The sequence below is a fragment of the Chenopodium album genome, chromosome 26 (assembly GCF_948465745.1).
Source record: "Chenopodium album chromosome 26, dcCheAlbu1.1, whole genome shotgun sequence".
NCBI classification, from domain to species: domain Eukaryota; kingdom Viridiplantae; phylum Streptophyta; class Magnoliopsida; order Caryophyllales; family Amaranthaceae; genus Chenopodium; species Chenopodium album.
Window position 1 is genome coordinate 13,260,103 of NC_137859.1, and position 23,129 is coordinate 13,283,231.

Consider the following 23,129-nt stretch of genomic DNA (forward strand, 5'->3'; position numbering starts at 1 on the left):
AGTAATGTTTGATGTAAGACTGTTTTTGTGAGGAAGGGTATTTTTGTTTGTGTGTTGAACTACAAAGTGAATAGGCCTTATATAGAAATTTGTAAATGATTTAAAAACAATTACAATGTGGTTAATGTTGCTATCCTCCCTTACCATTTCTGGTAGGAAATGGGATGAGGGCGTTCCTTTCCTGCCTCCTTCGAAAGATGATATAATGTATGGGCACAAAAAAGTAGAAGATGAGATTTCTAATAAGGTTTGCAGATTTCTATATCCAATTACAAAACAAAGCATGTATTATTGGCACACAACTCTAGATGATGAGATGTTTTGATGATATATCCTGATTTCTATCCAATTACGAATTATCATATAGGTACACAACTCTAGAAGATGAGATTACTGATAAGGTTTGCAGATTTCCATCTAACTGCAAACCAATGTTTGTGCACACATCTCTAAAAGATGAGATTAAAGAGTTTATTCATTGACAAGTCAATGACTTTAATAATATTTAAATAGCATTAATTAAAACAAGTTTTACATATGCTCAGAAAACAATTGTAAAATCATACCAAATGAAGGCAAACGTTGAAGAAGCTTAAATTAACTTACAATAATATTAAACTAACAACATAAATAACTAGCCTAAAAGGTGGATGAACTCCTCTTTCAATTTTCGAAATTGTTGGTCGTCTTCAGAGAGGTTTGGTTTTGCAAGTAGAACACTAAATAACTTGAACCTCTTTTCCTCCTCTTTCTCTTAATGACATATCGCTCCTTTTGATAATTCAACATTTGTTGCGCTACATTAGCTCGCTTCTCATCAACACTTTTGTATTGCTCCTTCATCACATTCATCTCTGATAAGGCTTGAGTAAACGAATCTAAACTATTAATTCCTGAACTAGCTACAGATTTACCTTTTCTTTTTACCTTTTTCAACCCATCTGTACGTCCACGCCGACCTACTTCCGTTGGAGTATTTGGTTCTGATCTTTTGGAGCTATCACTTTCACTGGTATTCAGCACTTGCTTGTTTGTTGGCCTCCATTAATCAGATTTTCTTAACACATTCCATATACTAATTAAAGTGAATCGAGCTCCGTTACATGATGCACTATACATTTCTTGAGCTTCAGTCATGACATTGTAAGTGTTGGTACCACTTGAATTTCTACGTTGTGCCACAGCATAGCACCCAACCCATAGGTTCACATCTTTGTTTATTCTACCCCAACGACCTTTCATAGCTCTCAAGGTTCTGCGGCGGATAGTGGAAGAATTATCTTCCCTAGCTTGCTCATACAACTCATATATAGATTTCCACATCATAGCTAAACTCTGATAAGTTGTTGTCTCCGGATCTTCAATCGCACATTCTATCCAAGCTAAGACAAGTGCGTCGTCTTCTTGTGCACCCCACTTTGCATTTGACGAGGTGGTGTTGCTATCTTTCGGATCTTCACCATCAACGTCATCATCGTCATTTACGTCATCATCATAATTTTCATCGGGAGGAGTTTTGTTACTACTTCCATCTCCCCCGGGAGTTTTTGGACTATCCTCCACTTGGTTTCCAACGTGTTGAGACATTGGGAACATTAAAGCAGAAGAAAAATTTTAAAGGAGGCAGTCCAATATCTTAGTGACAGATTCAGGCCAGCAAATCGACCAAATGAAACAAATGCTAAACAAGAAGTAGGGAATGAAGAAGGAAGGAATGAAGTGGATGCAGACTAAATGCAGCAGTAGAGATTGGCATTTTAAACCACATTTTGTGCAGGTAATAGTTGTAGGACTCCTTACAATGTGGTTATGTGTTTATGCCCTTTTGTATGTATAGGTAAGAAAAGGCATGGAAGGCAATCAAGGTGATTACAAGTTGTAACATTTGTTGATTGCCACATTTAACCACATTTTATGAATGTAATTAGTCTAGGGCCCCTTAGTAAAATTTGCTATGTGGTTATGCCATCTTTTGTGTGTAATTAAACTAAAGGCATGTAAGGCAATCAAGTAGGGACTCTTGATGTTTAATCTGATTCTATGTGTGTGTGTGTGTGTGCCTTTTTTATTAAAAGCATTTCCATCAGAAGGTAATTTTTTTTTTCAGTACATGATTCATGGTTTGTTACCTCAAACATCAAATGATACACAATTTAATGGAGCAAAATCAAACACATGAACCATTATGTCAATTGAGTCCCTTCATCATCTAGAAGTTAGACTAAACTGATCTCTCAACTAAGTATCACTGAGATCAATCAACCAAAGTAGGACTGACATGCATTACAATGACCTCCCCAATTCAATGAAATACATGCATACAAGGCAACATTCATCATTCATCAACCACCTTCTCCAAATTTGTTAACTAAGGGACTTAGTGACATTCAAATTATCAACCAGAAAAGGTAACCATATCCACAATATCACCAGAAAAGCCAACCATATTCACAACAAAAACCACAAAAGGCAACCATATTCACAATGTCAAACAGAAAAGCCAACCATAGACACAATATCAAACAGACTAGCCAACCATATTCACAATATCAACCAGAATAGCCAACCATATCCACGATATCAACCAGAAAACCACAACCATATTCACAATATCAACCAGAATAGCCAACCATATTCAAAATAGGAGCAACATCCATAATCATCACAATTGGGACTCATAGCAAGATGATATCATTGTAGCAATAGCAATAACAATAAAGCAAAACATGTATTGAAGAATATAGCAACTAGAGCTAGCATAGATTTCAAGCAACAAAGGGACTCATATAATCAGAAACAGAAATTAAATTAGGGTGAAGAAAATTATACGCTGCCCATTCACTAAGAAGGGTAAAATTTCCGATCAAGATAATTCAGAAAATCGAGGTATGCTGGATCAAATTGGTCCTCATCAACCACTATCCCAGATCTAATCCTTTTGTTGCCATCTTTTGCTTCTTCAGAAGGGAAGATCATTTTGGTTGGGGATTTTTCATTGTAAAACCATAATACTCCTCCTCTTCAACACATTCGGTCTGCTTGTTTTCCACCCCCTTTCCCTTTTCTTTTACCCCACCCTTTCCCCCTTTCTTCGTCTCCTTCCCCTTTCCCCGCGTTTTCCCCCTCCCTTTCCATCTGAACCTCCATCCTTCCCGTTTTCCCTTTCATTTGCATCAGAAATTTTCACCCCCTTCCCACTTATCCTCTGCATAATTGTAGCTCTACCTAACCTTCGTGGTTTAAAGGTGTGTCTAGTCGGTTTGAAAATTGGAACCCTAGAATGGTAGTTCTCTTCCAAATCCACCACAGGATTTGATCTTCACCTTTTGTCATCTGAATAGAATTAAGGACCCTTCCCAGACATTCAAAAGAATGGTCACACAACGCCTCCCTAGCTTCATCGAATCTGTTAAAAGGCCAAGGAAAATCATCCTCAAGATAGGCAATAAGCTCATTAAGAACCTCAAGTTCGTCTTCATCATCACAAGCAAAAAACGCATCGTGTAAAGGGGTCAAATCAACCATTTATAGGTACTCAAGTGTAGAAAATCGAGTAGATCTGCGAAATTTCTCAAAAAAAAAAAAGAAACAGAGTTGGCTCCGGTCAGATCTAATCGGAAAATCAACTTAGGAAAATTGAATGGAAGAGAGATTGATGGAAGAGAGAGAAAGAGGGGTGTATGGTTGTGGTTAGGGTTTCTGGGTTTTGAAGATGAATGATGAAGGTGGGAGTTGATTTATGTGAATTGTTTGAATTAAATGTGGGTAGTTGGGAGGGTTGTGTTTTGATTTTGGTGGGAGTCATTTGATAAATTAACTAAGGAATGGATTCTAATCAAATCTGTGAATTTGTGTTAATTGTGTTTTAAAAAAATTAAGTAAGGGCAAAATTGTAATTTCACCAGAAAATTTTTACTATATTAGACAATTTTCACTTTGTTGCACTTAATGTGTAGCATCCTTATTTGACAAATGTTGCACTTAACGTGTAACGGAGGTAGTAAAAGAATTCAATTACATAAACACAGACGGCAAATTGACGGATGAATAAGTGGATCTACCCTTGAGAAACATGGTGCTTAACCCACAGGCGGACAGAAATCTCTCGTCCTTGAAAAAATTCGGATGGGGGATCGAGTTTTTTGGCACAACTATTTGAGTCCCATCCCCCAAGGGCTCAGTCGTGGTCTTGAAGAATTCCGGCTCCATTATTTGTTCCCGAGCTCTAGAAGAGAGCGTGGGACGGAAGGGCGCATTTCCTGCTTAGGAGAGCTGGCTCCTTATTGTACCGGCGCTATGTCCGGTTGTGTCTCAAAGAGGGTGAGGAGACTAAGTAAAACTTCTCCTTCCACCCAGACCACTTGGACACTTTGTCCAGGCACATCAAGTACTCAGGGAGCGTGGAAAGAGTATACCATGCCCCATACCTGCCTGGAGCCTTGCTTAGATAGTGCATATGAGCAAATGCGGTGAAGCTGGGTTCTATATTCTGAAGCTCGCAGGCGGCGATATAGCTAAGAATATTAACCCTAGAGTTTGGGGTGAGCTGCCAAACCCCCAAGTCATACCCCTTCAAAATCTTTCTAATTCCCGTGTGAAGGGGGAAGCGGAGGCCGGCTTCTATTACCGCCTCGTAGCAGACGAAGTAGTTGTCTGCGTTATCTATGTTGTCATCCCAAGCCATCACTGCATCAGCAGGCGGGACGATGATATCCGATCCCCTTCCAAAGGGATGTTGCTATTTGAAGCCACTTTTCATCAAAGCAATATCTCCCGGCAGCATCCTTGTCTCTTTGGGATCGGGGAGAGAAGAGGTTTTAGCCGACTGCTGGTAATCAGCAGCAAAGTTGTCTATCTTGACTAGAGCCAGATGCTTCGGCTTCTGATCTTTCGGTGGCCTCGCCGCCTGACTCATTTTCCGGCTCAGAAGAGGAGGCGACATCCTCGCCGCCTGCCTCCCTGGAACTGCTGTTATTTGAGGAAGAGGGGGAACCATCTCAGAAAACTTCTTGCTCCTCCGGACCATCATAGTCCTCATCCCGAACAACCTCATCCGCGGGCACTTCCCTAGAGCGTCGTTGTCTGGGGTTTACAACCGTCTGTTTAACCCTTGCCATTGTGTCCTGCATAGACACAGAGAGGGAGGAATTCGGAGATGAGCAAAGCAGTTCCGGCTTTCCAGAAAAGGCACTTGGTTCTAGACTCAGCTCAGCCGTACCAGGGGACCGTCTGAATGTCCTAAGCAGTGCCGTGTGTGTGTGGATGGAGAGTCCATTTTTATTTTTGAAGAGAATGTATACAGACGGAAATGAAGAAAAAGCTGAAAGAGGGTATAGGCGGTTACCTTACTTTAGCTCTAAAAAAAATCTGAAAACTGCTACAGTCGAGTGACGGGTGTCGTCAAATAGCGCACACGGAAATCTTGAGGAAACTGACGCAGACGGAATCAGAGTATCTCTCTCTAAAATCTCTCTTTCTCTCTCTAGAAACTCAATGAAATTAAAATAGTGAGAGAAGGAAGGGGGTAAAACCCTATTTATAGAAGCCCCCATTTCACCCCCGAATTAATTACTAGTCGTTTAACTGTTCACCTCTCATGGGGGAACACATATCACAGGCGCCACGTGGCCTGCCACGTCACCCTTGTGAGGGGCAAATGTTTGGGGTAAAAATACCCTAGACACCTGGACCAATGAGAGGGCACCACGTGTCGAAGGCTGGCAGGTCATCAAAGACCATTCACCAGCTGACACGTGGTTGTCCCAGAGCCTCACCAGAATTGCGGCCTTCAAGGGCCCAATTCCAAGAATCCGCACTTTGCGGCGCAGCCCATCAGTCCTAGGTCAGAGTGACCTAGGGAGGGGCACATGTCCCAACGACCCTATAAATATGGAGATATTCCCCAATTTTGGGGACATCTACAATCATTTAATACACCCTTGTTCTCTCACATCAGAGAACACCTGAGCTTTGAACCCAAGCAGATAACACCTAAATTTCCGCACTTTTTACTCCTTTTTAAGTTACTAACTTGACCTTCGGAGGCGGAGCTCCAACAACCGGGGTCTTCGTGTTTTTTCAGGTACAACTCGAGTCTGTAACACCCCAATAATTCTCTCTTTAAACCTGTGAGGACCCTGAACAATATTCAAGAGAATTACTGGCGTGCTACTGTAGGAGATTATAGGTACTAAATGCGGAAATAACATGAATCATATTCACATAGCACCAAACCAAGGATCTCATGCATAACACATAAAGAAGTAAGAATTATACCTTTGAAGCGTGATTCCACGGTGATCGAGCAAGAACAATGGGGAGATAAAGAACCTCAAACGTGATTCCTCTACTTGGTCCACGGGCACAGATTAAGACCTCCACTAATGCTAGTTAGTCGCGAGAGAACCCTTCTATCGACCTTCTACGGAGATGAACAAACGATCGACTAGCCAAGAACCACCGCGCAACACCACGTGGCCACTAGGGGTGGCCGGCCGTGGGTGAGAGGGGAGAGTGAGGGGTGTGAGTGTGATAGAGAGAGGGTGAGGGCTTTTGGATGTTGGTTTCTTAGATTCACAATTCACTGTATGTTAATTGTGACTTGATTAATCAACCCTAGGCAAGACTATTATTTATAGATCGTATCTCTAAATAATAGTCCAAGTCCAAATCTAAGCCCAATTCCTAATCCCACTCAAACTACACTTAGCCCAATCATACTTATGACTAATTAATTGCTCATGAGGCCCATTAATGGGCTTCTAACTTGCTTAACCCATTACCCTTGTGTGTGACCAATATAGGATCCATTCTAAAGGGCTTTGGGCTATTTGACTAGCCCAAATATCATCTCTCATAGTCTAGCAACAGAGGATGACGCCCCAATAGAATGAACTTATTATCTCCATAATAGTGATCCTTGATATATCTAGTAATTGCACTTATCGAAGACACAATTCCTTCAATCTCCCACTTGTCTGAGACAAGTGCGCAATATTCAAATTCCTTAAGTCATTTTGTGTCGATTTGATAATATGATTGCATCTTATGTAATCATTATTAATCTACAAATCATTTCTTGAAATCTGAGTTAGAATTACAAAACAAATGCTTACTATGTAACACATTTGAGCACGGCCATGCATTTTCTGAATTCTCCCTCTTCAAGAGGCCAAAACAAGACACATTCCTAATTTATTAGGAAGACTCTATCCAATCTTGTGGCAACCAAAGCTCCCACTCAACTTCTGAAATAACCAGGAAACACCCTTTATAATCTCCAGTTACGAGCAAACGTTTGAATGTACCACAGTTATATCATCCATTGAATGAGATTAATGTTCCACTCATGTCAAAGGAATCCACTAATATATCCGGAAGCTCTATACTTGAACTTCAAAGTAGGTCTATAGTTCGATCATGCATCATTCATGCATATCCATGTGATTGACCGAGCATCACTACGCTCCTATAGCCCATGAAACTGCACTATCCAATCAATCTTAACATGCTAGTCCAAATTGAAATCATTTATGTCCAATTTAATGATTCCGAATTAGGAACTTAAATAACGTATGAATTTTGTTCACCTGTGGGGTTTCATTCAAAAGGTCATCAACCTAGTGAGCCCATCAATTCATAATTATTTTGGACATTTTATTTAATATTTAAACCACAATTAAATAAGAGAAATGATAATTTCTGATTAAACATAATTCTGCAAATGAATGTATTACATATGTAATTTATTTTCTCAAAACAAATAACAACTTCTAATTACACCATTCGCTTCAATCCAGTTGCACTAGTATGCTTCTCATGCTTAGGCATTGGAAGGGGTTTAGTAAGCGGATCAGCGATGTTCTCATCCGTGTGAATTTTGCTCATCTTGACATCTCCTCTGTCAACGATCTCTCGGATGAGGTGAAACTTCCTCTCTACATGTTTGGATTTGAAGTGTGACCTAGCTTCCTTCGATTGAGCAATAGCTCCATTATTGTCACAGTATACCTCGATTCCCTTTTGAGCACTTGGTACGATATCCAGCTCAGTTAGGAACTTCTTTATCCAAACTGCTTCCTTAGCTGCTTCAACAGCAGCCAAATACTCTGATTCTGTCGTAGAGTCTGCGACAGTGCTTTGCTTCGAACTCTTCCAGCTCACTGCTCCTCCATTCAGACAGAAAATGTATCCAGATTGAGATCTAAAGTCATCCCTGTCTGTTTGGAAACTCGCATCCGTATAACCTTTGACAACCAACTCATCTTCGCCACCATACACTAGAAACATTCCTTTCGTCCTTCTCAAGTACTTAAGGATGTTCTTGGCAGCTGTCCAGTGTGCTTCACCTGGATTTGCTTGAAACCTGCTACACATGCTTAGAGCATATGCAACATCCGGCCTTGTACAAATCATGGCATACATAATCGATCCTATTGCGGAAGTATAAGGAATGATAGCCATACGTCTCATCTCATCTGGCATAACCGGGCATTGAGATTTACTGAGCATAATGCCATGGGACATGGGGAGAAAACCTCTCTTGGAGTTTGTCATCTCAAACCTGTCAAGAACCTTATCAATATAAGTCTCTTGACTTAGTCCAATCATCCTTCGAGACCTGTCTCTATGGATCTTGATTCCCAAAATGTACTCGGCTTCACCTAAGTCTTTCATGGAAAAACAACTCTTCAATCATTCCTTGACTGACTCAAGCATTGGTATGTCATTTCCCATGAGAAGTATGTCATCCACATACAAGACTAAGAAAACTACGCTGCTCCCACTAGACTTCTTGTATACACAAGGTTCCTCTTCGCTTTTGACAAAATCAAACCTTTTGATCGCTTCATCAAAACGAAGATTCCAACTCCTGGATGCCTGCTTCAATCCATAAATGGATTTCTCAAGCTTGCATACCTTTCTAGGATTTTCTGGATCTTCAAAACCCTCAGGTTGTGTCATGTACACTTCCTCCGTCAAGAACCCATTCAAGAAGGCGGTTTTGACATCCATCTGCCAAATTTCGTAATCGAAAAATGCGGCAATCGCTAGAAGAATCCGAATGGACTTAAGCATTGCTACTGGGGAAAAAGTTTCATCATAGTCAATACCATGAATCTGTCTGTACCCTTTTGTAACCAGTCTTGCTTTATGGATGTAGGCATTTCCATCCTTGTCTGTTTTAATCTTGTAGACCCATTTGCAACCAATGGGTTTTACCCCATTAGGCAAGTCTACTAGGGTCCACACTTTATTTTCAGACATCGACTCCATTTCGGATTTCATGGCCTCAAGCCATTTATCTGAGTTGGGGCTTAACAAAGCTTGCTTGTAGGTTGTGGGTTCCTCATTCTCCAATAAGAAGATTTCATAATCCTCAGCTAACAGAACCTCGACAAACTGTTTGTTTCTGATTCTGGTAGACCTACGTGGGGTAGGAGCAACAGTAGAAATTTTCTCTCCAACTCCTTGAAGATTTTCGCATGAATTAGATTCAAGTGGGACGATAGGAGTCTCGCTGGTGGAATTAGCTTGCTCCGACGCATGATTAATCGTCTCATGCGCCCTCGCCTCTGATGTGGTGTTATCCACATCCATTTTTTGCTCGTCTCGAATTTCTTCGAGAATCACTTTACTCCCACTTGGCTTTCTAGATAGAAATTCCTTTTCTAGAAAGACACCATCGCGAGCAACAAACACTTTGTTATCTTCGCGATTGTAGAAGTAATACCCCTTTGTTTCTTTAGGATAACCCACAAAGAAACACTTGTCTGATTTTGGGTGTAATTTGTCGCTTTGTAAACGTTTTACATAGACCTCACATCCCCAAATCTTGAGATAAGACAATTTTGGAACTCTTCCAGTCCATAACTCATATGGTGTCTTCTCAACTGCTTTGGACGGGCTTCTGTTTAGTATATTCGCAGTTGCCTCTAATGCATATCCCCAAAATGATATGTGAAGATCAGTAAAGCTCATCATGGACCGAACCATGTCTAGTAAGGTCCTATTTCTCCTTTATGACACACCATTTAATTGAGGTGTCCCTGGAGGGGTTAATTATGAAAGTATTCCACAATTAATCAGATGTTCATCAAATTCTTGGGTCAAATATTCGCCACCACGATCAGATCGCAATGCCTTAATTGTTTTCCCAAGTTGGTTTTGTACTTCATTCTGGAATTCTTTGAACTTTTCAAAGGCTTCCGACTTGTTCTTCATTAAGTAAATGTAACCATATCTACTTAAATCATCACTAAAAGTAATGAAGTAGCTAAATCCACCCCTAGCTTTTGAACTCATTGGTCCACATACATCTGTATGTATGAGTCCTAAAAGGTCACTAGCTCTTTCACCTACACCCGTAAAGGGTGACTTAGTCATTTTTCCAAGCAAGCATGACTCACAATTTTCAAATGATTCATAATCAAAAGAAGAAAGGAGTCCATCTTTATGTAATTTCTGGATGCGCTTTTGGTTAATATGTCCAAGCCTACAATGCCATAGGTAAGTTGGGGTTTGAATCATCTGTTTTCTGCTTTTTATGATCTATGTTGTAGACATGAGTTGCATATTCTAAGACATACAAGCCATTGATTAACTTAGCATTAGCATATAACATACTTTCTTTCGAAATAAAACAACGTTTGTCTCTTATTTCAAATGAAAAACCTTCAGTATCTAAAACTGGAACTGAAATAATGTTTTTAGTAATGCTAGGTACGAAATAATAGTTATTAAGAATTAAAATAAGTCTAGAAGGAAGTTTCAAATGATAACTCCCAATAGCAAGTGCAGCAACTTTTGCTCCATTTCCTACTCGAAGTGTTACTTCTCCTGGATCTAGCTTCCTACTTCCTTTCAAGCCCTGCACGTCATTGACGATATGAGCACCACAACTGGTATCAAAAACCCAAGTGGAAGATGAAGTAAGATTAATCTCTACAACAAAAACATCAAGTAACTCCTTACCTTCTGTTTTCACTAGTGTGTAATGAGGACACCCTGGTGTATGGGCTTGCCATCCACCACAAAAGAAGCACTGGCAATCTCTCCTTATCAGGTACTCCTCAGCATGGTTAAGTAAGATGTTGATCAAATTTGCTGATGATTCCTCATCATTATGAGAGAGTCTTACAATGTCAAAACCAGCATGGAGCGAGAATAAGATAATGTCACGCGCAGAATCATCATCGATCGGTCTCCCAAGGATATCCATTTGATTGATCATATCAACCAATTCATTGACATGGTTCCTCACTGACTGACCAGGTAAGAGTTTCTTTTGCCATTATCTTACCATGAATCCTGTAAGTCTCATACCTTAAACTGTCAGCCCAGGAATAGTAAATCTGAGGGATCGAGTTAACGATCTCTCTTACATTTGGATCGTTGACACCTCCACTACCCAATGCCCCCATGCCACCTCTACAGATAGCACGAAGACATTGATACAAGTTGGTCGCCTCATACCGTCTGAACCTATGATACCAACAGTTTGGAATAGATTCCATTATTAGGTACTTTACCTTTTGTGCATCCAAAACTAATTTTGCATGCATTTTAGGGTCCTGACCAAGAGCACACTTGTTCTCAATGGGTACATACAGACGAGCTTCAAGCTTGTGGCTTGTGAGAACATTTCTCAATTCGCCCTCCCATTGCCTGTAGTTTCTGAGATTTAGCCTTAAATTGAGTTTCATTGGTAAATCTGTGTTGTCATATAAGTTATTCATCTACAAACAAAAACAAAACGAGGCAAAATTCAATAATTATGTTTAATAAATTTAAAGTACCACAAGTAATTTTAGAATTTATTGGTAGCTTTAAAGCACTTATTCAATATTAAATGATCCCTATTGAATAAAATGATTCCAAGATCCTTTATTTGTGCAATAATTAACCGGACTTTGGCCCTGCCATCAACCATTACATTTTCAAGGTGAGTAAACTCTTTACTGATTACAACTCTTGTAATTCTTGGTTGAATAATTAATCATCACATGTTTAATTATTACCCTTAGCTTCAAGGTTCTAAACTTTGTCTTTAGGTAACCCTGTTGAGTATAACCAATTAAAAGTCTAGAATTTGTCCTACCCCCACTCCCCAATGAAAATTATGATGCCCAGCTTTGGCATGACCCATCACAAATGTCAAAGGTTTCATCGGGTTTTTAATTGGAAAAGCTGCCTCAATATTACTGGGATCTAGATTTATAATGTTGTGATTATATAGTGAACTCTAGCGCATCATCAAGCAACATAAATAAACCTAAACATGCATAATCTACTAATGCAATAAAACATGACATAGTATGGCCCCTTAATCCTAAGAAAACTAATAAAGCAAAATGCTCCCACTTGAACCTTCATGGATCTCATCCATCTTGCTCCATTGGGCCTTCACTTCATTGGCTTTTGGATCAACTGCAACCTGTAATTTTATTCTACTCTATCTACTACTTAAATAAAATAAAATAAATTACATAAATACTTAACGGTACGCAGACCGTATTTAGATTACAAAAATACATCACGATGCGCAGATCGTATTTAGAATCTATGGGCCATACTAGTCTATATATAGCAATAAACAATATCATATATTATAAAGTGCCATATAATAAATCACTCATCATGCTTTTCTAAACTACAACATCGAATGTTCACAATAAAGGAAACATGGCTATAAATATCTCATATTTTAATTAATTACTGTAATTAGATATTATCATATATGACTCATGACCAACCATAAAATATCATATATTTTAATTTAGGTATGAGATAGAATCAAATCTTATTTGAATTATGGAAGATAAATCATATTTATTTTCCATGATTATCCTAACTAATTTAGGAAATTCTATCCTAATTACTAACCAATCACATATTTTAAATCAATTATTATTATCCATAAATAATCATGGGATAATCACATTATTTAATCAATTATTATCCAAATAGAATCTTTTGCTCCAAAACTTAACAAAAATAACAACTTTAACTTTGTTAATTATCTTTTCAAAATTTAAACTTATCTTTTTTAAAATTTGAAAACTGATTTTATCTAAAATAAAATAAAATAAAATTTTTTTTTTTTGAAAAACCGCCAGCCACCGTGGTGTGGCCAGCCGAAGCCAGCCACGGTGGCCGTACACCGCAAGGTGTACGCTGCTGTGCAGCGGCGCAGGGCAGCAGCAGCAGCACCGTGCACCTGCAGCGCGGCACTGCTGTTGCTGCTATTCTGATCCTCGCTGCTGCCCCTCCCCGCCCCTCCCTCCGGACCACCAGCAGCGGCACCACCGTGGCAGCGCCACCCAGCCGCGGTGCTGCTGCTGTAATTTCACCCTTTTTTTTATTGATTTTAATTAATTAAAACAAAACAGATTTTGTAAAAATAAATTAAACTTTATGTGGTCCAATTAATTCCAAAACTAAATCATATTCAATTTTGAAATTAGGGTTCTTGATGAAATTAATCCCCAATTTAATTTAACACTGAAATTAAATAATTTGATCATGAAAAATTCATAATTTTAACATGTAATCAAATAGATTAAATTCCTTAAACATATTACCATCGAAATAAATCAAAAATTAAACACAAAATTTCACAAATTAGGGTTAAGATTCGAAATTTTCGAAAATTAGGGTTTTTGGGGTTCGAATTTTTTTGATTAATTTGGGGCAAAATTCGGATAAAATTATGGCTAATATGGAGCAAATTAAACACCTTTAATGATTCTATATTGTTAAATCACATTTAAAATAACAATTGACCCATAATTAAATATTCTCCCTCCTAATTGAATTAAAATTGTGGATTATCAAAGAATTATTACTCAATATATGTAAATTCAAGAGGCTAACTGATACCACTGTAGGAGATTATAGGTACTAAATGCGGAAATAACATGAATCATATTCACATAGCACCAAACCAAGGATCTCATGCATAACACATAAAGAAGTAAGAATTATACCTTTGAAGCGTGATTCCACGGTGATCGAGCAAGAACAATGGGGAGATAAAGAACCTCAAACGTGATTCCTCTACTTGGTCCACGGGCACAGATTAAGACCTCCACTAATGCTAGTTAGTCGCGAGAGAACCCTTCTATCGACCTTCTACGGAGATGAACAAACGATCAACTAGCCAAGAACCACCGCGCAACACCACGTGGCCACTAGGGGTGGCCGGCCGTGGGTGAGAGGGGAGAGTGAGGGGTGTGAGTGTGAGAGAGAGAGGGTGAGGGCTTTTGGATGTTGGTTGCTTAGATTCACAATTCACTGTATGTTAATTGTGACTTGATTAATCAACCCTAGGCAAGACTATTATTTATAGATCGTATCTCTAAATAATAGTCCAAGTCCAAATCCAAGCCCAATTCCTAATCCCACTCAAACTACACTTAGCCCAATCATACTTATGACTAATTAATTGCTCATGAGGCCCATTAATGGGCCTCTAACTTACTTAACCCATTACCCTTGTGTGTGACCAATATAGGATCCATTCTAAAGGGCTTTGGGCTATTTGACTAGCCCAAAGATCATCTCTCATAGTCTAGCAACAGAGGATGACGCCCCAATAGAATGAACTTATTATCTCCATAATAGTGATCCTTGATATATCTAGTAATTGCACTTATCGAAGACACAATTCCTTCAGCTACCGCCACGTGTTCAAACGTTAAGGCTTTATCAGAAAATAACAGCGGAAAAATTAAATCAGTTATAAATAAGTTTCAAAACCAACGAATGAAACCAAATTAAGTCATACAACTTGGAACCATTAAGGCCCTTATTCAAAACCCAATAAAAGTAGTAAGTGATTAAATTCAGTGTTCAAATAAATTCAAACCCAAAAGAAATAGTGTCGAATAAAATCGAATTAAAATAAATTCAAACTTGCAAAAGAAATAAAATGCAAACAACCAACTCTCTACTCAAGATCCCACAACCCTGATGAATGCTGCATGTGTAAGAACCTGTGGTATTTCTGCTCCCCAATATTACAAGTGTAAAAATTGGATCGTCACAGGGTCATTGAAAGGCGAAGGCCATGACCAAAGAAAGACACACAAAGCACGCAATCAGCAAAGCTGAGTACATACAAGCTGCAACATAAATTAAGAAATCCATAACATGCTACTAATAATCAATCATCATGCATCATTAAATTATAGACTCAACACACGACTCAGCTATTTATATTACTAAGACTCCATTAATTAATAATAGGTAAATTATTATTTTTATTCATTGGATTACGCAATAGACAAGGTTGTCCAACCCATGCTCCATTTGGAACATCAATAAAAGAAAAACCCCATGCCTCCTTTCGGAAACATCAATAAACATCCAACGACCACGGGCGCGACTCCGTGACCGTAGTTAGCATGAGATCTCACCTAACTCCTAGTTTTGAAAAATATTTAAAATAAGAGACTCGTAGATCAAACGGCCTCGAGAAAAGTACACGGCTAATACCCCATGTACCCCAACCCCTGATTGTCATTACTCCAGAAGTGCACCAATCCAGAGTTTTATTGCTCATCCATCTTGCACTTTACGTGATTTACAGGTTTAGACTTGGTGATGACTCATATGCATAACAATACAATCAATCCAATATCAATTCAATCAAGTAAAACAACTTTTCAATTTCAATTCTTGATTTATTAGTGGCAAGCAACATTTATTATTTATTCCTTTACTACCTCGGTGTACAAACACCTTGAGTGCATAAGGCACCCCAAAACCTCAACCTCGTCTTAGAAGACTTAAATTCTTCCTTTACTCATCCTGCTTGCATAATCATGAATGAGTAATAAATTAATCATTACACCAATCATATACCTTTGCCTCTGAGCGCACCTTGCATATTTAGAGCACAAATAATACTTGCAATATAAAATAGTGCACGTCATACGAAATTCACAATGTATAACCAAACAATTTAACTCAGTCATCCCTATACATGATACTAAGTTTTCGATCCGTCGTCCTTAAACATGCACCTAAAAGAAAGGTTTCGTAACTTGTACGTACCTTGAGCAAACGAATTAGTATGCCACTTTACTAATTAGAAATCACCTTCAATAAACTCCTCTCCTAAGACAAATAATAACATCTCAATCAATACCCAATCAATCAAATTTACAGCAATACTAACTTACTTTAAAACCTTCAAAATCCAAATCAAACAACACTTTAAAACCTTCCCTTTAGTTAAAATTAAAGGCTTATATATAGTTCTTTAAATTTTTCTTCATAAAAACCTTAAAATACACTCTTATACATGAAATTACCGCAAGTTCAAAGTCTAATAAAAATCTGAAAATTATATAAAAACCCCTAAAAATCTCCCTTTTTAATGGGTGATTAAACCCTCTTTATAAAACATCAAAAGTAGTACTTAGAAACTATTTCCAACACTTAAAACTTCAATAAAAACATATATTTATGCTTAATTAACTTTAAACATAATTAATTTTATTAATCAAACTCAAGGATAATATTTTAAGTATAAAAAAACTTCGTTAAAATCAAAAACTGCCCGAAAATCATATTTAGAGGCTGAATTTGGCCACGATAGGGTGGTGCTCACTACCAAAGGTAGTGATTCTTTTTTAAAACGTTGTTTTCACATGGAAAACACTACTTTTTCATCAAAATCGGATGAGTTCAGAATCTGATCGGGATTAAAACGGGATTAATATTAACGAACGAAAATCTAAAAATTAAAACACGAATCTCTGTGTTCAAAATAATCTGGAATTAAGTTAAACTAATCAGTAGTTATAATCACCAAAATTTCAAAACATCATTACTATAAAAGCCCTAAATCAATTGTTCATAAAAACCCTAAAATCATGATTTTCAATAAATTGAAACCCTAGGTTTATAATTCATAAAATGTGAAATTTATAACATAAATATAATCTGAAATTTATAATCTTTATACCATTAAAATATAATTTGATACTAAAAATATAATCTTTATACTAAAATCAAAACCCAAAACAATTAAATTAACATTAAGCAAAATAATGAAACAAAGGAGGATGAAAATAAGACTAACCTTTTTGTGTGGGAAATTTTTGGAGATTCATGGGGTATTTATAGGAGAGAATTATTGTAGGGTAAAAAGAAAGATTGAGCCTCATAAAAATAATGGGTCGATTAAGTAAACAAATGGGTTAGGCTTGTGTGATTGAACATAAATTGTAGAATTAAGGTGCATAAAATAATTTGTTCAAATAATTTTCGACCCAGATTAATAATTTGAAACTTTTGAAATTAAATTATGAAAAATAACAAATAAATATTATAAATAAAATAAATTTTCATTTATAAAATATTTAAAAAAAATACGGGGGATTACAGAGTCGGACCAGACTTTGTGACGTAACTCTCCCAAGGGACAAAAACACCCAAAACAGTGGGTATAAAAAATTTTGGCGGATGCGGGTATGGGGGAGGGGGTACTCGCACCTGCACCGCCCAATTGGCATCCCTAAAGGTACATACATCTCTTGATTCCTATTTATTTTTTTTTACGGGAGAAATACGAAGCAAATTTATTCAACCAAAGAGTCAAGAACAACAGAATCCGAGACACACACGTCGAACCTTCCTCAATCCAGACCCTCATCACATCATAATTCCTGCTAACACAAGCAAATCTTTGGGCAAAACCATTGCCATTCCTACCTATATGGGCAAAACTAATAGAAAGACACCTTGAAGATAAAGCAAGAATATCACAGATGATACGGCCAAAATCAGAGTTTTCAGTCTTCCTGCACTTCAAGTGTTGAATGAGTTTCAAACAGCCAGACTCAAGAATTACCTTGGTAATACCCGAGTCAATAGCAATGGATAAAGAGGCCTAGCAGCCATAGCTTTAGCAATATTAGCCTTCATCTCACCCTGGACCGTCGAACACGTAGCAACCATCACATCACCAACACCATTACGCACAACACCACCCAGGCATGTAACGCCAATGACGCAGCAAGAAGAATCAGAGTTAAGCGTGTAAAGACCTTCAGGAGGGGCAGTCCACTTATGAGAAGCAGCTTGCCTAGATAGATGCTCAGAAGGAAGCAAGGGTTGGCTTTCTTGAACTCCCCTACAAAGGAGACAACCCTCACTAATATAATTTCAATAGGAACCCTCCGACTATCAAAACACCACGCATTCCTGCTAATCCACTACACATTCTAAAGAATGCTCTAGAAAAGATCCTACCAATTTTTGTTTTGAAAGTGCAATGCAGAGAAAAGATCCAAGATAATGGAGAAGACATATCATCACAATTGGGACTCAAAACGGAGGGAAGAGGCATACTAGGTGTAGACACCAAATTTTGATCCCCTATTTTCCATATTATTTTTTACTTTCAATTCACTAATAAATTTTGTGTAATTTCATAATTATAATAATAAGATCTGATTTTGCTAACGACAACCGCAATAATTAGACATAAGAGACAAATTCAAGTAGTGTTTATTTATAATTTTGGAGTATACAAAACTCTTACAATTTGTACTCCTAATTTACGAACAAAATACGAGATTAATTCGAAGCATAACTCGAACCTTGTACACTCCGTGCCGGGAACTTCAAGTCGTCATTTATTCATGATTATGAAAATCATTAACGCCATTAGTAGCACCACTAACGCCATGATCAAAGCTAAATATAAATTTAGCACTCGAAAATGCTCGTCAAACGGAGATGGAGCTTGACGATTTTGGTTGCCGGGAGCCATGGAAACCGAAGAGGAAAAGGCAAGGGGTGTGTTTTTCGGGTAAAGGGTGATTTCGGATAAGGGAAATCTCCCTTTTATAAGGGATAAATCTTATCCGTATTTTTGTCGTATCCCAATTGTATAATCGTTTAGTCTAATAATAGTAGTAAGTGTATCTTTTAAAAATAACATAAAATAAAAACAATGTTGTTACCAGTGAAATATGTAATAATCATGTCGTTTGACATATCCTGGTCAATAGTATCAAATTTTGACCCTTTAATCTGTACATTTTTTAAAACCGTGACCATTTCTAAAGTATCACTTTCTAACCCCAAATAAATTTTTAGTAATACTGATTCTTTTTTATCCTATTGTTATTATAATTATTCTACTATTTTTATATTATAAGTGGGTTCATCATATGTTATGTAAATAATTGTTACATTGTTGTTGGATTTTGTTTGACAATATGTCTAACCCATTAACATATTCATGGCTTTTGTTCCTTTATAATTTTATTATTTTTAAAAAAAAAAAAAAAAAAAAAAAAGAGGAAAAATACAAATCATAAAAAACAAAATAGCATATATTGATAAGTGCAAAATCATGCAAAGCATGCATGAAAATATGCATGCATATCAATTACCAAAGTCACGGCTCCCTTTTTTTTTATTTTATTTTTTTTTTGTTGTTCAACTTATTTAATTTTAACTTGTTTTAATCCTACCATTTTACTTTGCTAATAACTTACTACTACTTCATATTTCATCTTCTTCCTTCCTTCAACTTCCCACCAAAACACCATTACCACAATGCCTTCATGACTCACCCTTTTTTTTTCCTCTATTTTATACACTCAAAAACAACAAATGTAAGGTATGCATGTTATTTTCTTCCCGATTAATGCAATGACGACAATATTTAACAGTGAAAGAGTGGTTATGAGTAAAGATACCTCTGCCATAACCACTCATTTGATATGTCAAATCCATGCAAAAGAAGAAAATGGTAAGTCATAGTTGTAATTTAGCAATGAGAATCAGAAAATGGTGTGATATGACAATACATTGTATCACTGAGCTGTGTTTCTTCCCAAACAGTAAGGTGATATGACCATCCACAATCCATGGCAAGCAACATTTTTTTTCTCCTTGCTATTTTCTGATAAGTGGGTTTTGTAATAATCTTGTTTAGCTATGGTAAGTTTGAAATACGAAGAGTAAATACACTCTTCGAAGGAAAGTAGTACTAATTAACAATTGTGTTAAAATTATATTAGTACTTTTAATTATTTTTAGTCATTAATAATATTGTCATGTGTTCAGTCAAATTAATTAAGTTTTGCATGAAGTAGTAAGCTAATTCTATTTGTCCTCTACTTCATTAAGATGAATTTTGGTTACAATTTTTACCTAACTCTTGTATTTGTACGTATTTATTTCGTATAATAGTACGTTCTTTGTATTTTGTATCTTAGCTTCCATTTGCTCCCATATATATACCACCCCACTCTTCACGAAAAGAGGAGAAAAAAAAAATCGAGGAGAATAGTAAAAAAAAAGCCATAAAAGAAGTATAAATTATTTCAGCATTATTATTAGACTTAAAAAAAAAATAAAAAAGAAATCAAAATTTTTATCTTCCGTTAAAAAAAAAAAAAAAAAATATTGTAGAAAGACTTGGCCTAATTTTAATTCGATCGTATTGACACTATCACGCTACTCTTACTAACTCCTCAAGATAGCTACTCAAAGTCAAAGGTAATATTTTCTTTCTTTTTATTTGTGATTTCATATTATTTTTACATACATTTACTAACGTTTCTACTTTTGTGTGTTCCATAACCTCCTAGGGCACTATACGTGCCGGTTTCCTAATTTGGAAACCAAGTAGAATTTGACCGACCACGAGCGAGTTTGAGAGTGAGTATACATGGTTTGTTTGATTTTTCTTTTCTTGTATGTATCATCATTATGTAGAGTATGAAATGGAAGCAATGATAATTGTACAAAATGAATAAGGAAGCTCCAAAGAATGAATGATGGAATTCTAGCAAGATAGCATTTTCGACCACTTTATTTTATTATGTAAAAAAATCGTTTTTTATTATAAAATTAAGAAATAAATTTTTTACAGTAAGCTTATGTATTTAGGAGTGTATGAGACTTGGAATTTCTTAAAAATAAATTTTAACCAATCCACAAAAAATCAGACATGAAGACATAGTAAGACCACAAATTTTTTACTACAGGTCTGTCTATTTGCCAATTTTCGATCAATATCCTTTTTAATAATAAAATTTGAATCGACTATCTAGAAAGAAGATTCCTTAAGCTTTGTAAATTGGGGTCACACGTTCCCATTGGATAAATACTCTATTTTTATGATTTTTACAAAACAAGGTAACAAAATGATAAACTGATTTGAGGCTGTCTTCCCCAACCAAGCATACTCTTTTTATTTGGCATATCAAATGACTTCTAAAAAGGGAGAATTTTCTACAGAGCATTTATATGCTTGTCCTTAACATACCATTAAAAGGATCATGCCAATTTCGAAGTATTTTGACCATTATCACCCAATTCCCCATGAACGTCTCAAACTGGAGTGTTTTTAAAGAAAATTTATTATTTTTCAATTCAACCGTTGGATGAATCCCAATTTTTGATATGTTATAGAAGACTGATAGACCTTTTCAGGGATCTATCATATGCTCAAATCCGACTGTTAAAACTTGAGTTATGGTATCCGAAATATTAAGGAAATTTTTTTTAAACCCTTAAGTTCTTTTTTTTAAGAAAGAATGAACTTTATTATATAATTTGTGTCACCCTATTATATACACCTCTGGTAATTTTTTTAAAAGATTTAAATTTAAGTTATTTGAGGAAGCTATAAATTACTCATGCCTCAAGTTGATATTAATCCAAAAAAGAGACACATATGTATCACTTTAAGACTAACACTCTTTTTTCTAAAAAAAAAAAGTCTTCTTCCTCCTATGGCTATATAAAAGGAGCGATATAAATAATTCATTTATTTCGGAATAGAATGTCTTACTTTTTTTTATATATAAATCTTGTTTAAGTTTTAATTCCATCACCGTTCGGAGGAGCAAAATTTCCTTATGCATTTCTTAATAAAGAGACAACTAATTTTTAATTAAGTGAAATATGGCTTTGCATGCTTGTATCATTTTATTAATAAAATAAACCTTTCGAGTTGTGGTTTATGGCTTATATTTAAATAAGAGGGTAAAATTGAATATTCAATCATGATAGGTTATGAGATGATCTTTTGCCACAGAGAACTATACTTTTAAAGTTTTATTATCTCTGATAGATCGTTTACGTAATCTAACATGATCAAGGTTTTCAATTCACTACCTATCATTTAGATTTAAGCCATATGGAATGTCCATTTTGCATAAGTCAATTTCCTACAACCCAAATACATTTCCTTTGTATTCTTCTCGATTCATACCAAGTAAAATACCCCTTTTTATCAGACTCCAATAAAGCCCATACGATCTCTTTTCAGAAGTTGGTCAACCCTAAGTAAAGCCGTTGATTGAAACGCATTTTCCAAATAAAAAAGCATTATCCTCAAAGAAACTCCTATGGTGTCGCTAATTCTAGTGACTTCCTCAACCTTGATAAATTGACCTCCATCTTGAAAGCAAGATTGTTCAGCCTCATTCAAATAACCCCATACGGATCGACCACCCTTCCCAAATAAAATTATAAACCTTCTTGAAACTTCGTATGGAATCTTTGACCATGTACAAATGGACGTTCGTAAGAACTACGTAGGGTTTTGATCCGGGAGTGGATTCAAATCCCACAATGAACGGTACGTAGGGCAACTTTAATGCTCAAACCCACCATATATCGTAAGGTTTAATTCACTTTTATTTTACATTTGAGTGTGATTGACAATGTGGAAATTTTCGTGTTTTTGTGCATTAGTTTAAGGCAAAGTATGTGAATAACCATAACCAATTAGCAACGTACTAGTAAGAGCCTGCTCATTAGAACAGAGGAAGAGACGAGTTCCAAACGTTCGATCTTCCTAACTTATACCCCGTACCTAGATCTCTAATTTTCCTAAGACCATACTTATATAGTGCCTCACCTAATGGAGTCAATGTCGTTTTCTATTTGAAAGGATCATAAACAAAAAAGACCGTCTCTATTCGGGCAAAAATAGAGTGGCGACTCTAATTTCTTTTTTTTTAGTCATATTATCGACTAACGTGGGATTTTGACTTCTAATTCTAATTAGTCAAAAATGGGGTACCATACTAGGTAGCTTTAGCGTGAGGGAAAAGGAAGAGAGCATAAAGCAGAGTTTCAAGAGC

At 36.6% G+C, this 23,129-nt stretch overlaps 1 protein-coding gene across 1 annotated transcript; it reads right to left on the reverse strand.

Moving 5' to 3' along the window:
- Positions 1 to 1,044: 1,044 nt before the first annotated feature.
- On the reverse strand, positions 1,045 to 1,587 carry LOC145616845 (glutathione S-transferase T3-like). The gene has a single exon (XM_081671567.1). The coding sequence runs from the start codon at positions 1,585 to 1,587 to the stop codon at positions 1,045 to 1,047; it is 543 nt and encodes a 180-aa protein (XP_081527693.1).
- Between the last annotated feature and the right edge of the window lie 21,542 nt (positions 1,588 to 23,129).